Here is a 13,715-nt window from a genome sequence, read left to right as displayed (position 1 = left end):
CCTTCCCTGTCAGTTCTGGAGGAAGGTCCTGGTCCCCCTGAGCATCAGAGTGAATCTTCATCCCTGGCACCCGTTAACCTGCTGTCTTTATATTTTGTAAGAGCTGGCCTCAAGACACGGCTTACACTGAATCCTCTCTCGTGAGCAGCACAAAGACGGCCCACTCTTGGAATGGAATAATAATCATGGGCACAGAGGTTCAGTTTACAACACGTATTTTTGGAGGACACAGCTCAACCCATATCCCCTGGCCTGGCCGGCCCTGTGTCTCCCCACCGTGAGCACGATGCCCACCCTTTTGAGGATGTGTCCAAAGCAAACACGAAGCACACGTCTGTCGTGACCGTACGGTTTTCACTGGCTAATTTTCAGAAGTGTGGCAAGTGAGCTCACTGGCTTTTCTTCCAAGCCTGCCTTAGACTGGAAGCTCTGTCAGAGACCCGTCCCCCAGGCTGCGATTCCAGAGCCAGAGGAACACGCAGCTTCCATCATCACAGCAACAGACAATCCCCTGCAGCCCGGAAAACTGACAGGCGTCTCACTACAGGGTGGTCTTCATGGATCACACACGTGTCTTCCTGTCTGGCCACCACCTCTGCGGACCATGCGTGTGTTTCGTAGAGCTTCCCCATGGTTCTGTTCGGTTTGGGGGAAGTGTGTGTGGTCCCCACTCCAACTGCCTCCTTGTGGTCCTCTCTCCGCCTGCCTGAGGGCTCTGCCCCTGTGCCTCCGAGAACACTCTCATCAGTAGCCTTCCCACGCTGCCCGCCCTAGAGCAGCCCACCCAGTACTTCCACTTGGCCTCTCGATGCCAGAAGCACTGTTGCTCTGAAAGAAATGGAACTGAACTGGAATCCTGTGCCGAGAAGTAAATGGCCATGATGGGGCTTTTCCTTCTAACCCACAGAACTCATACGTGCTTAGAAAGTCAGCCCAGGCAACACGAGGGTGTTGTTCTTGGGGAGTCTCCGTCTCGGGCTCGATGAATTGGGTGCTCGTGTCATCCCAGATGCTGGAAAAGAACGTTTTTCTCTCTCCAGAGCCCGCCACACTCCACCCTTCGCGCTCAGCCTGGGAACCGGGCCAGCACAATGGGATGCTCAGTCCAGCCACCCCATCCTCCATCGCCTGTCACTGGCCCGGGCACAGGCCATGTGCTTTGGAGTGAAGGGGGCAGCTGTGTCCCTGCAGGGGCTGAGCTGGCCTCCTGACGGGTCGTTTTCTGTCCCCAGCACCATCCCGAAGCCCCTCAACATGCCAAGCATCCAGGTTTCAGATGTGGACGGGCCGCCCGAGAGTGACCAGATGCTGAGCCCCACAGGTAGATGGGCTGCGGGGGAGGAGGCTATGGGACGGGGGTGCTGTGGGAGTAGGGGGTTGGGAAGACAGATGTGTTAAGTGTTGCGAAATAGAATTTAACTTCTGAAAAAGAAAACACATGTCATGCGGTTCAAATTTTTTAAAGTATTACAAGGAAAATGGTCATATTCTCCCACCTCACCCACTCATCACTGGGCTTTTTCTCTCCAGACGTGAGCAGGGTGCCTCCTTCTTCCCAAGATACCCGCAGCAAATACACACCAACACATCATTTTCCTTCTTGTTTTAAGAAAAATAATATTTTATTGTGTTCTAGGTAAAAGTTGACAGAACAAATTAGTTTTCCATTGAGCCATTTTTATAAACTCTTCTATGAAATTGGTCACGTGTTCACAGTGTCTTGGCAGGCCCATTCTTGTTCCTGCCCTTCCTTAGCCTCTCATCTCTGATTTCAGGGTCAAGGTTGACCGTTTGGTCTCCCATAGTGGATAAGTTAAGAAGCACAGTGCTCGCGGGTGATGTTAGTTATTTAAAAAGCTATTTCATTAGGTGGCTGCAAGGTGACTTCTGGAAGTGGCTTCAATTCCTTGTTCAAAGTTATCCCAGGATAATAGTTCCTCTAGTCTCTACTGGTCCACTAAGTATGACTTTTTTTAATTAAAAAAACATTTTTAATAATTTTATTAGGGGCCTGTACAACTCTTTTTTTATTTTTATTTTTTAAAACATTTTATTAGGGGCTCATACAACTGTTATCGCAATCCATACACACATCAATTGTGTAAAGCACATTTGTACATCATTCTCAAAACATTTTTCTCTCCACTTAAACCCCCGACATTAGGTCCTCATTTTTCCCCACCCTCCCCTCCCCCCTCCCTCATGAGCCCTTGATAGTTTATAAATTGGTATTTTGTCCTATCTTGCCCTGTCCGACGTCTCCCTTCACCCACTTTTCGGTTGTCCATCCCCCAGGGAGGAGGTCACATATAATTCCTTATAATCGGTTCCCTCTTTCCTACCCACTCTCCCTCTACCCTCCCTGTTTCACCACTCACACCACTGGTCCTGTAGGGCTCATCTGCCCTGGATTCCCTGTATTTTCAGTTCCTATCTGTACCAGTGTGCCTCCTCTGGTCTAGCCAGACTTGCAAGGTCGAATTCGAGTCATGGTAGTGGGAGCGGGGAGGAAACATTTAGGAACTAGAGGAAAGTTGTATTTTTCATCGTTGCTACATCGCACCCTGACTGGCTCGTCTCCTCCCCGAGACCCCTCTGCAAGGGGATCTCTAGTGGCCTGCTCATGGGCTTTGGGTCTCCACTCCGCACTCCCCCATCATTCACTATGGTAAGATTTTTGTTCTGATGATGCCTTAGGGTCTTCAGAGTCTTTCAAGTGGAATTGCTCATCTGAGGCTCTGGCCATTAATTGTCTGAGAAGCCACCCCCATTTGCCCTTGCCACTTCCTTCTAATAGCAGCAGGCCCTTAGACGGCGCCGGTTTGGGCCAGGCACTGTTCTAGAGCTTTCCATGTATGAACTGCTGGAAACCCTGCCTAAAAATCGTATGAGGTGGGTGCCGTCATCCTCCTCCTTTTACGCATGAGCAAACTGAGGCACAGAGTGGTACGGCGATCTGACGATGACGGAGCTGAGATTCAAACCTGGGAACCTGGCTCTGAAGTCTGGGCTTTTAACCTCCTTGCCGGTACCCACCTCTCAGTAAAGGTTACACTGTAGTTTTCTCCTCCGCAATACTGTTTTTTATATGTAGATAGAGATACAGACATTGAGCCAATGGTGAGAGAGTGGAGTTAAGCAGAGGTGGACATGCCGGGTTTCCAGATCTGTGCCTCTCAGACCCTCCACTAGCCAGGAGTGCATTGAAGCTCTAGGTGTGTACGATGGCAGGAGTCCAGGTCCAGCTGTGTGCAGGGCACCAGGTATGCAGCAGTTAGCATTTGTTAGCCATCTTGGCCAATTTGACCCAGCTGGCTTGTCCTTGCCCGGCCTCATGACCGTGGACTCCACTACTCTCCCCACCAGAGATCTCCCTTCCTCTTACGGGGTCTTTGGAGACCCAGGGTCGAAATCAACACGGAAGTCCTGCCCCAGCAGGTCCAGCTGCCTGCAGCTTTTAAGGCCAACGTGCTTTCACAGATTATTGTGTTTTCAGGCAAAGCCAGCTCAGGAAAAGCCAAATGTCATGGGAAGCAGGGTCCTGCCACCGTTTCCCAGCCTCCCTTGCAGAGGGCACTACCGACTTGGGCTGGGTGTGGGTGCCATGGCTCTGCCCACAGAGAGGTGGCCAAGTGCAAGGCTGCCACATTCCAGGGCTCCATCCCCTCTTCTTTCCTCCCAGAGGCCAGAGGCCTGAAGCCCCTGCAGGAAGACACCCCCCAGCTGATGCGCACTCGGAGTGATGTTGGGGTGCGTCGCCGCGGGAACGTGAGGACCCCCAGCGACCAGCGCCGAATCAGACGCCACCGCTTCTCCATCAACGGCCATTTCTACAACCATAAGGTACAGTGGAGAGGAGGCTCCTTCCTGGGCAGCTGGGCTCCCACATTTGAGCACCCCCTTCTTCCATGCTCCCGTCTGAGCTGGACTCCTCTGTTGACAGACATCGGTCTTCACACCGGCCTATGGCTCTGTCACCAACGTCCGCATCAATAGCACCATGACCACCCCGCAGGTCCTGAAGCTGCTGCTCAACAAATTTAAGGCAAGTCCCTGTGGGGTTGGCAGCTGGTCAACAGCCTGCGTGCTGTGGGGCTCCCACTGGGGCACGCAGGGAGGGTGTACAGTGTCAGGGACAGGGTTGGTTTGTTGAGATCCGTCCTGCAGAAGGTTGGGCCCCAGACCCACACCATCGACCTCATCTGGCACCCTCTCAGAAAAGCAGATTCTCAAGCTCGGCCCTAGACCTGCCAACCCAGAACCCCTGAGGGCAAGGCCAGGGCACCTTCGTTAACCAGACTTCTGAGGTTCACTAAAGTCTTAAGTTCTTGGGCACTTAAGGATTCCTAGGAGTCCCTGGGTGGCAAAATGCTTGTGCCAAAGACACAAGTGCTTGATTACCAGCCAAAGGGTTGGTGATTCGAGCCCACCCACAGGTGCCTCAGAAGATAGGCAGGCCTGTGTGCGTTTCTGCAAGGTCCCAGCTGTGAAAGCCCTATGGGGCAGTTCAGCCTGGCATGCATGGGGTTACTAGGAGGCAGGAACGAACAAGAGAAGCTCCCGGGGCTGGAAGAGGGAGGGGGGCTCCCACATTAACTTCTGCAAAACACTTGGGGAACCCACTTTGGAAAATGCTATTTAAATAGATGGATGTAGATGCCTCGTCTTCCAACCCTGCTACAGCCCGGGAGGGGCTGACCCAGATCTGGGTGTGGTGGGCTAGGGTCTTGTGTACTCAGGACAGAGGGTTAGGAAAGAGGAAGGCATGGACACCAAGAACACTAGCGTAAGCGATGATGGGGTGAGGGGATTGAAATGGGTAAACTGAATCAGCATGTATATACATCATTGAATGAAAAACGGATGCTCCTCTTTATAAACCTTCACCCAAATTCACTATGAAAAAACCAAAACCAAAAAACCAATGCCTTTTAGTGCATGGGTAGTTTTAAAGCTCTGTTGAAAAGTGAGGCTTCCTAGCCCCATAAAGAATTGCAGGCTTAGAAACAGGGCAGTTCTACCCTGTCCCTCTAAGGGCTCCATGGTTCAGAATTGATTCAATGGCAGGGAGCTTATGCTATTTGTTTTTATTTTTTATTTTTTGCCATGCCCCTTCTAATTCTATGGGGAACCACGCATTTCTGTTTTTAATGCGTGCCCATGTAGCCTAATGGCCTAAAAGCGTAGACTTCAGCCTGCAACCTGTGAAATTGATCTTTATAGGTGCCCTTCCGTTTTTGGTTCCAGGAGTCTTAGATACTTAGATACTTTGCACATTCTGTATTATGATTATTGATAGATTGGACCAAGGGTTCAAATCCTTGCTCTATCATCTACTATTTGGATGAAGGTTTTTGTCCCTTAATCTCCAAGTGCTTCTGTTTGCTCACCCCAAACAGAGAACATGTTTTATTACATGGATTAAAACACGTATGTTGGACTGTGCCTCCCAGTTGCAACACGTGAGCCATTATCATCTATTGTTGGCGATACAGTTAGCCTGCCTCGGCCCCTCCTCACTACTGAGAACTCTCTAACTTCAACTCCATACTCACTGCCATCGAGTTCTGTCCTAACTCCTAGTGACCCTGTAGGACAGGGTAGAATTGCCCCTGTGGGTTTCTGAGATGGTAACACTTTACTGGAGTAGAAAACCTCATCCTTCTTCCACGGAGGAGCTGGCGGTTTCAAACTACTGCCCTTGTGGTTAGCAGCCCAGCTTGTAACCCTGTACACCACTAGAGCTCCCCATAAGAGCTCCCAAGAGAGCCTAGAACCTATTTGCGTTGCGGTCTTCTTAGAGAAGGGAGAATGGTCTCTGGTCAGGATGCACGCAGGCCCGCTTTCAACAAGGATCTTGTGCTCCCAATTCAGATCGAGAATTCACCGGAGGAATTTGCTTTGTACGTCGTCCATACCAGCGGTGGTGAGTCCAAAGGACACGGTGTACTTCCAGACTTGTAATTACCTCAAAATAGAGAGTTAAGGAAATACCGCAGCCTCATTTGCTTGTTATGTGGGTTTGGGAGACTTCCCAACGGCCTTTGCCTCCCAGGCTTCCTGGGGCTTGCGGGATGCAGCTACTGGGGGTCCCATCGATGGTCAGTCATCCTAATCCCGAACCTGAACCTGACTGATTCTTTGTAGAGGAGCTGGGGTTTTCTTGAGGGACAGATAAAGGCACCTCCCACCCCCACGCCCACCATAGCAGCACCTGCTCCCTGGTTGTTGGCTTAATGTGGTATGTGTGGGAGAGAGAGGGGGGTGGGATGGGGAGAGAGAAAGCAGCCACATTTCAAGAACCACGTTGGTTCATTGATCCACAAATCAGTCTCCTGGTTTTCATGGCCGCCCTGTTGGGCTGGGTGGGAGTTAACCATTGCTCGAGGTGAGAGGGGCCCCAGGTGACACTCAGGTGTGCGTGTGTGTGTGTGTGTGTGTGTGTGTGTGTGTGTGTGTGGTTTCAGAGAAGCAGAAGCTGAAGCACACCGACTACCCGCTGATCGCCCGGGTCCTCCAGGGCCCCTGTGAGCAGGTGTCCAGAGTGTTCCTCATGGAGAAGGACCAGGTGGAGGAAGTCACCTATGACGTGAGTCCCCTTTGGGTCGCGAGGTCTGCCTTCTGGAGGCTGGGTAGTTGGTTGGATTTCCAGCAACTTGGGGCATACCGTATATCCTCGAGTATAAGCCTACCCAAATATCAGTCGAAGCACCTAATTTTACCCCCAAAACTGCATTAAAAATGTGCTGAAAAACTCGGCTTATACAGGAGCATATACAGTAACTGTTTTGTTGCTCAAGGACCATAACCCCTCCCCACCTTTTTAAAAATTTTTTAACCACCATAAAAATACAAGCGTTCACCAAGTCAAGAACCATGCCATTTCTACATGGGTAATTCATCGGCCACCTTCTTCTAGTTACTCAACCCTAGTTGCTCACTGTCTTTGATGAAATGATTCCTCTAATGATCTTTGGTTTCAGCGTGGAGAACTCGTTTTGCCCTTCTGTGAGTGGCTTATTTCTCTCTGCTAACATTTTCAAGGTTTGTCATTGTTCTACCGGGCACCAGGACTTCATTTCTTTGTGAGGCTGAGTAATTCCATGCTCCTGTTCAGCAGCCATTCCTCAACACCCGGTTTTCTCCAAGCCATAATGGCCGTGGCCAGTAGTGCACAATACCAGTGCACTTCAGCCTGCAACCTGTGAAATTGATCTTTATAGGTGCCCTTCCGTTTTTGGTTCCAGGAGTCTTAGATACTTTGCACATTCTGTATTATGATTATTGATAGATTTCTTCCCATTTTGAGTCATGCCCCATCAATAAACGAAGGTCCCAAAGACTTAACTCTGTCCATATAATTATGGTCGACTCTACTTTGAGACGGCGGCTCTTCCTAAGTCTTATTTTGAGTGCGTTCCGACCCGAGGGACTCATCTCCCAGCACGATATGACAACATGGAACTGCTTGCTATCTGTAAGGTTTTCAGTATATTTGACCGTGCTCAACTGCTGTTTGTTAGGTTGTCAGTGGCTAATCACTCAGAAGTGGACAGCCTTCCGTCTTTGTAGTCTGTTCTTAGTCTGGAAGGTCTGTCAGAACATGCTTACTCCTTTGATGGGCCCTGGTGGTATTTGAAATACCGACGACATAGCTTCTGGCCTCACAGCATCATGCAAGCCACCATAGCACGACACACTGACAGATTAGTGGTGGCTTGCTTTTTACAGTATAAAGCATTTCTTTTTTATTCATATTTCCATGGGCAGTGGCTCTGCTTTTGGCTACGAGTTGGGTTCACATCTGCATGGTGACTCTTATTTCCAGACCCAGATGTAAATGGTTGCCCGATGAGGACATGCTTCTCATGGTAGGTGGTTGATGGCAAGAAACCACAGCAAACCATGCAAGCTCATTTGCAGGGCATCGGTGTCGGTCATGCCCACACACAGCCCATTGGCCAAAGCAAACTAATGGCCCAGCGCAATGTCAACAGGGTAGGGGAATAGCCTTCGATGGAGAGGAGTTGATAGAGCAGGGTGAGCATCCTGGTGCGGGGCAGCTGTTGGGGTATAGTTCACCTGGGATCCACCCCTACAGCCTCTCAAAAGCAAATTCACGTTTGTCTTCCCATTAGATACCTGAGACATGGTTTATTATTCTGACCTCCTGGCTCCCCAGATTCCCTTAGAGGGGAGCAGTGAGGAGGATTAAAGATCACAGGTTCTGGTCTTCTTCCACATCACTGAATGGAGAGGCCTGGGGATGTAAGATGGAAAAGGAGGCGATATGGGGGTGGTATGCGAATGAAGTGATCTTCATGGAGACTTGAGAAGAATGAGGCTTGCTAGGCTCCTGCCCTTAACACACACACACACACACACACACACACACACACACACACACACACACGGATTAGTAGGGGAAATAGATTCCCCAAAGTTTTGTGCCGTTGTGTGTGAGAAAGGGCTTGGCAGAAGTGCTGGGAGGCGGTGCATGCACCCAGACTTCTCCTCCCTCCCCAGGTGGCCCAGTACATAAAGTTCGAGATGCCTGTCCTTAAAAGCTTCATTCAGAAGCTCCAGGAGGAGGAAGATCGAGAAGTCAAGAAGCTCATGCGCAAGTAAGTGTGGTCTCAGGGGCTGGCTGGGTTTCTCCTGGGACGGCAGCGCACATGCCTTCCGGGGACTCTGTCGGGCTGGTGAGGGGGCTTGAGTCTTAGGGGCCATCTTTGAGGAGCTGCCCGTTGTCAAACCTGAGTAAGGACGTGAGACGGAGTGTGGTGGCCGCCTTGCTTTTCCTGTCCGCTTCTCACTTAGATGGGAGATGGGCAGGTTTCTGATTTCTCACCCTTCATGCGGCCTTCTGAAACCAAGACGGCCTCCATGGTCACCAAGCCGAGTCCGGCCCACGGCAACCCCGCAGAGCGCCAGTCTCCACAGACGGTTAGCAGCCCGAGGCCTGTCCCACCGCAGCACCAGGGATTGTTCAAAACAGAGATAGTGCTGGTTTGCAACGTCTTTTACGCCTCGATTCAGACACAAGAAAGGGGGCTTTATTTTGGTTTCTCCAGGGTTATTTTCAGTCTCCTGTCAGCAGGAAACAGGTGCCCATTCAAATAAAGGTCCTTGGAGGAGCCTTTGATAGAGGATTTTAGGGAACCATAGGGACAGTGTCGTCCTTAGGCCTCGGTACAGACTGATGGGCTTACCACTTCTTGCCTGAAGGGGTGAGGGCATGGAGTGGTAACCAAGAGCCAGTGGGAGGACCCAGGGCTTTCAGGAGAGTGTGTCAGCAGGGGAAAGTGGTCTGAGCTACCTCCCTCTAAAACCCTCTCCTCAGACGACCGCCTTCCCTTTGAAACAGCTGTGGACCTTTCTCTCAGATTGGAAAGTCACAGCCAGCCATTGCTTTGTCCCCAGGTACACCGTGCTCCGACACATGATTCGCCAGAGGCTGGAGGAGATCGCCGAGACCCTAGAAACTATCTGAGCCGTGAGAACAAGGGGGTCCCAGTGCCCCAGGAACCATTGCACACCTGAGGAGCCCCACAGGAGGCTGGGAGTCATCTTGCCACGGAGAACTCCAGATGCAAACTTCTCCTGCCACCTCCGTGCATCCCAGTGGTGCCTGGAGCGGGATGGAGCAGTCAGTAGACAAGCCCCCATCCTTGGATCCCCGATCTCCTTTCACTCACAGAGATTTTGCTTTATGTTCTGGGAAGGAGAGTGTGTGTGTGTGTGTGTGTGTGTGTGTGTGTGTGTGTGTGTGTGTGTTTTACTTACACACAGACTTGACTACTTAACATCTTTCACCTGTAATGACATTCCAAGTGGCCAGCGCCAGCACCACAAGGCTGGTGGATGTGGCTGCTCAGAAAGACCTGAGGGGTTTTAGACTGAAGCATTTTCTCCCTGCAAATGCCAGGCAGCAGCCACACAGTTCTGTCTGTGTTTGGGGGTTCGGCACGCTGCGGTGGGGTCTCTCACCAACTGGACTATTGACATGCTAGCAGAGATTCTTCCTGCGTCCCTAGAAGACTCGGTGAATGTGAGGTCCTTGGGAGAGTGTAAGTCACAGCCCACGCCCTTGGCGCAGGTTAAGCCCAGGAAAAGCTAAACCATCAGTGCGGTCGATGCAGTAAGCCCACAGCTTCTCACACTGGAACCTCCTCGGGTTTAAATGACAACACTGTCTGGAACCGTTTAGGTGCATGCCTAGAGAGAAGAAGCTGCTTCCACTGTGTCCTCCGGGCCGCCCCTGGGAGACAGGAGGGCACCCGGACACGTCTCTGTGCCTGTTCAGGCCACCAGTCCCATTACTTTGGCATTTCTTCAAGCACATGGGAAGGCCTCCTGAAGTCAGAACTCAGCTGGTTTGCCCGTGACACCGACGGTGTAGCATGGCCGGAACCTAGCCTTGCTGTGAAGCAGTGGCCAGGAATTTCCCAAGTCCCTTCCTAGGGGCTGAAGGGAAGTGTGGGCGCGCATGGCAGAACTGACCAGTGCCTACAACCCAGCCCATCCTTTCATCCTCTAGGGCAGCAGTTCCCAACCTGTGGGATGACCCCTTTCACAGGGGTTACCGGATTCTGAAGAACGACAGTGATGAAGTCTCAGTGAAAATAATGTTATGGTTGGGGGTCACCACCACATGAGGTGTGAAAGGGAAGGTGGAGATCCACTGCTCTGGGGTCTTCTGCCCTGGAGCTGGGCCATGTTTGAAGTCAAGGCTTGATTCTTCCCAGCCCCCGGGTTCTTTGTGGCCCACCCTCTGTGCTGGGACAGTGAGGACTCGTCCTGAGTGGACACAGCGGGTGCTCTTGGACCTTCCGTCCCCGTTAAGGTGTGAGGGAGGAAGAGGGCAGACAGCCCTGGAAGATGGCTGCTTTGAGAATCGGGGTGATTACCACATCGATCCGCAGGATGGCTTGGTGGGGCTGGGAGATGGAGAGGCCATGCCTGGAAACAGACTCTTGGACGTGGTAAGAAAAATGTGACCTTGTCCCTCTCCACAGCCCTGACCTGTCACTGTTCCGATTCTGGCTACTGCCCTGGCACTCCCGTATTTACAAATCCAGGTTGGCTCCCGCCTCAGTGTATCAGCCATGACCAGACTCTGGCCCAGATCGGGGCATTGCCACAGAGCCATGGCCCATGTGGCTGAGAGAGTTGGAGGAAGGTCAGAGAGAGACTTGGGGGAGGGGCCTGGCTGTGGAGGCCAACCCTGCCGGGCCAGCAGCTCCCGCAACAGGTGGCACAGGGCACTCCTCGCTTCCCTCACGTCTTCAGGGGGGTGTGGAGGGCTGTGAAGCTGAGGGAAGGGGTGCCCCTGGTGGGCGGGGCTTTAAAGGATTGCTCTCCTGTCCTGGACACCCTCTTGCTCTCCCTGGTGACCTTCACCTTGGCCTCTGGGGAAAGCTCATAGGTGAAATCTCCTGGTTGACTTGAACATCCTGCCGGGACTTTATTCCTGGTCTCCCACCTCCCCAGGAATGGCATGCCCACCCCTGTGGGGCAGGAGAGGAAGCACAGAGGTGCTGGCTCGTACTCAGGGCCCCAAGTGGGCTCCTGCCAAATGCACAAAACTAAGAACACACACACACACACACACACACACACACACACACACACGGCGGCATGGAGGATGGCTGCAGGGTACAGGAGGCAAAGGGCAGGGTGATGAATGCCCATCCAGCTCCTGCGTTCTGCATTTCAGAAAAAGATTTGGGGGAAAAAAAGAAATCTCTCCAGGTGACTTGTACCCTGAACTGGCCAGGCCTTTGCCTGTCCCGGTAATTTATCTCTGAGTGGCGGGGCGGGGAGACTGGAGGAAAGTAAATGGCTAACCGCAGACTTTTATTGGACATCCATGTCTGGCTCGTACACGCTCTCTTTCGTTTGCACTAGCGCCTGGAGAGTGTGAAATATGAAAGTGCCCCGTGATGCCAGGTGTGCCAACTGCAGGCCACTCCCGTGTGGACCGGGCCCTGCTTAGAGGTGGGCTCTCACGTGTACCTAGCACCCTAATGAGCAGTTTGGGAGGTGAGTTCTTTGAAGCAGTGGTGGAGGAAAGCCACACGCTTCGCCTCCACGTGGAGCGGATTGATTTTCTCCCTGGTGTCACGTGGCGCCGCGGCGGCTCCGTGCGGCTTTATGTCCTTGTGCGCAGTGGATCTGCAGCTGGGAGAACAAAAGGCCAACGTGCAGGGCTTTCCCTGACCCGTGAAAGCAGACTGGCCTCACCTGGTTGGCTTCTTCCAGAAGCTTCTGTTACAAGGCTTGTGATCAAGTGATGGAGCGCCTGAGCCCACCAGCCTGGGAAAGGGCTCAGACTCCCCGGGGAGGCGGTGGAGTTAAGCCCAAGGTCATGGTCACGGTGATCACATTAATGGGAGCACTATGAAGTGAATGGGGGTCGGGGAGGGGGGAGGTAGCTTAGTGAGCAATCAAAGAGCACAAATTCGGCATGCCCTCGCATGCGGAAGCCTTCCTTGAGTCAGATGAGCGGAGGCTTGTCTCCTGGAGAGGTGGGGATAAAAATATTCGTTCAGATGTAATTGAAAGCGGTCGTCCTATCATGGGCGATGGAGGCGCTTCTTGTGTTTCAGCCAGGTGTAAGAGAGGGCCGAGCTGTGAAGGAAAATGCCTTCCATTTGCGCTTGGAGGGTCCCCGAAAGCTCACCGCAGGTAGACACGTTTCCCGGGCAGATGGTTTCCGGATGTAATGAATGCCTAGTGTCCCAGGAGCATTCCCCCATCAGGATAACTCTGCCAAGGGTTCTTCTGTTAACCGTCGCTTGCCTTCCATCAATGGTACACGACCTGGTTCCATGTTTGGGTCTGAACTTAATCTAAACGGATGCGTTTAGGCATCTTACCACAATTTGACGAGGTCTCAGTAGGGAGCCATACATTTTTGTAATAATTTTATGTTGTCATGCACATGTCTTAGATGTAACTGAAATAAAGCACTTTTCAAAGAGAAGTTCCTCTGTGGGTGTGTGTGGATGTATTTGTGTATGTATGGGGGCTCGTATAGCTCTTAGCACAATACATACATACATCCATGTGTCAAGCACATTTGCACGTTTGTTGCCATCATCATTCTCAAAACATTTGCTTTCTGCTTGAGCCCTTGGTATCAGCTCCTCATTTGTGTGTGTGTGTGTGTGTGTGTGTGAATGTATCTCATTGAGGGCCTTCTTCCTTTTCAATGACCCTCTACAAGTGTGACGGGGACTGACTGCTGATGACGTGCCCATAGGATGTGAGACAGAGTCTTGCCATTCTCACTTCCAGGAACATCCTGCCTCCACTTCTTCCAAGACACATTTGTTTATATTCAGTATCGCTCGGCAACAGCATCATGCCGATGCACCCATTCTTCTCCAGTCTTCCTTGTTTGATGTCGTGCGCTCACATGCGTAAGCACCTTAGTCTTCAGAGTGACATCTTGCCTCTTTAACGGGCTGACCAGGTCTTTTGCAGCAGCTTGGCTCACCTCAATAGTTTCACTGATACTCACTTTAGTGACTAATCCCTGCGACTCAAGGCAACCCTATAGGACAGAATAGAACTGCCCATGGGGGTTTCCAAGACTACAAATCATGACAAGAGTAGACGGCCTCATCTTTCTTCCAACCCACGGCTGGTGGTTTTGAATTGCTGACTGCAGGGTTGCTATGGGTCAGAATTGACAATGCAATTTTTAA

At 51.7% G+C, this 13,715-nt stretch overlaps 1 protein-coding gene across 2 annotated transcripts in view; it reads left to right on the top strand.

The window, feature by feature from the left end:
* The window catches only part of RASSF2 (Ras association domain family member 2), a 47,459-nt gene extending 34,471 nt beyond the window's left edge, over window positions 1-12,988 (top strand). For both annotated transcript variants that reach the window (XM_045295450.1, XM_004697852.3), the window contains exons 6-12: window positions 1,233-1,321; window positions 3,683-3,843; window positions 3,944-4,045; window positions 5,875-5,926; window positions 6,468-6,589; window positions 8,527-8,624; window positions 9,424-12,988. In XM_045295450.1, the coding sequence (XP_045151385.1) occupies window positions 1,233-1,321; window positions 3,683-3,843; window positions 3,944-4,045; window positions 5,875-5,926; window positions 6,468-6,589; window positions 8,527-8,624; window positions 9,424-9,493 (694 nt within the window). In that variant the 3' untranslated portion in view covers window positions 9,494-12,988. The remainder of the gene's footprint in view (window positions 1-1,232; window positions 1,322-3,682; window positions 3,844-3,943; window positions 4,046-5,874; window positions 5,927-6,467; window positions 6,590-8,526; window positions 8,625-9,423) is intronic.
* The last annotated feature ends 727 nt before the right edge of the window (window positions 12,989-13,715 follow it).

This window comes from Echinops telfairi, unplaced genomic scaffold (assembly GCF_000313985.2).
Source record: "Echinops telfairi isolate 266 unplaced genomic scaffold, ASM31398v2 ScPeMD7_5592;HRSCAF=6446, whole genome shotgun sequence".
Classification (NCBI taxonomy): domain Eukaryota; kingdom Metazoa; phylum Chordata; class Mammalia; order Afrosoricida; family Tenrecidae; genus Echinops; species Echinops telfairi.
Note: the sequence above shows the minus strand (reverse complement) of the source record. Positions and strands in the feature narration are given on the sequence as shown.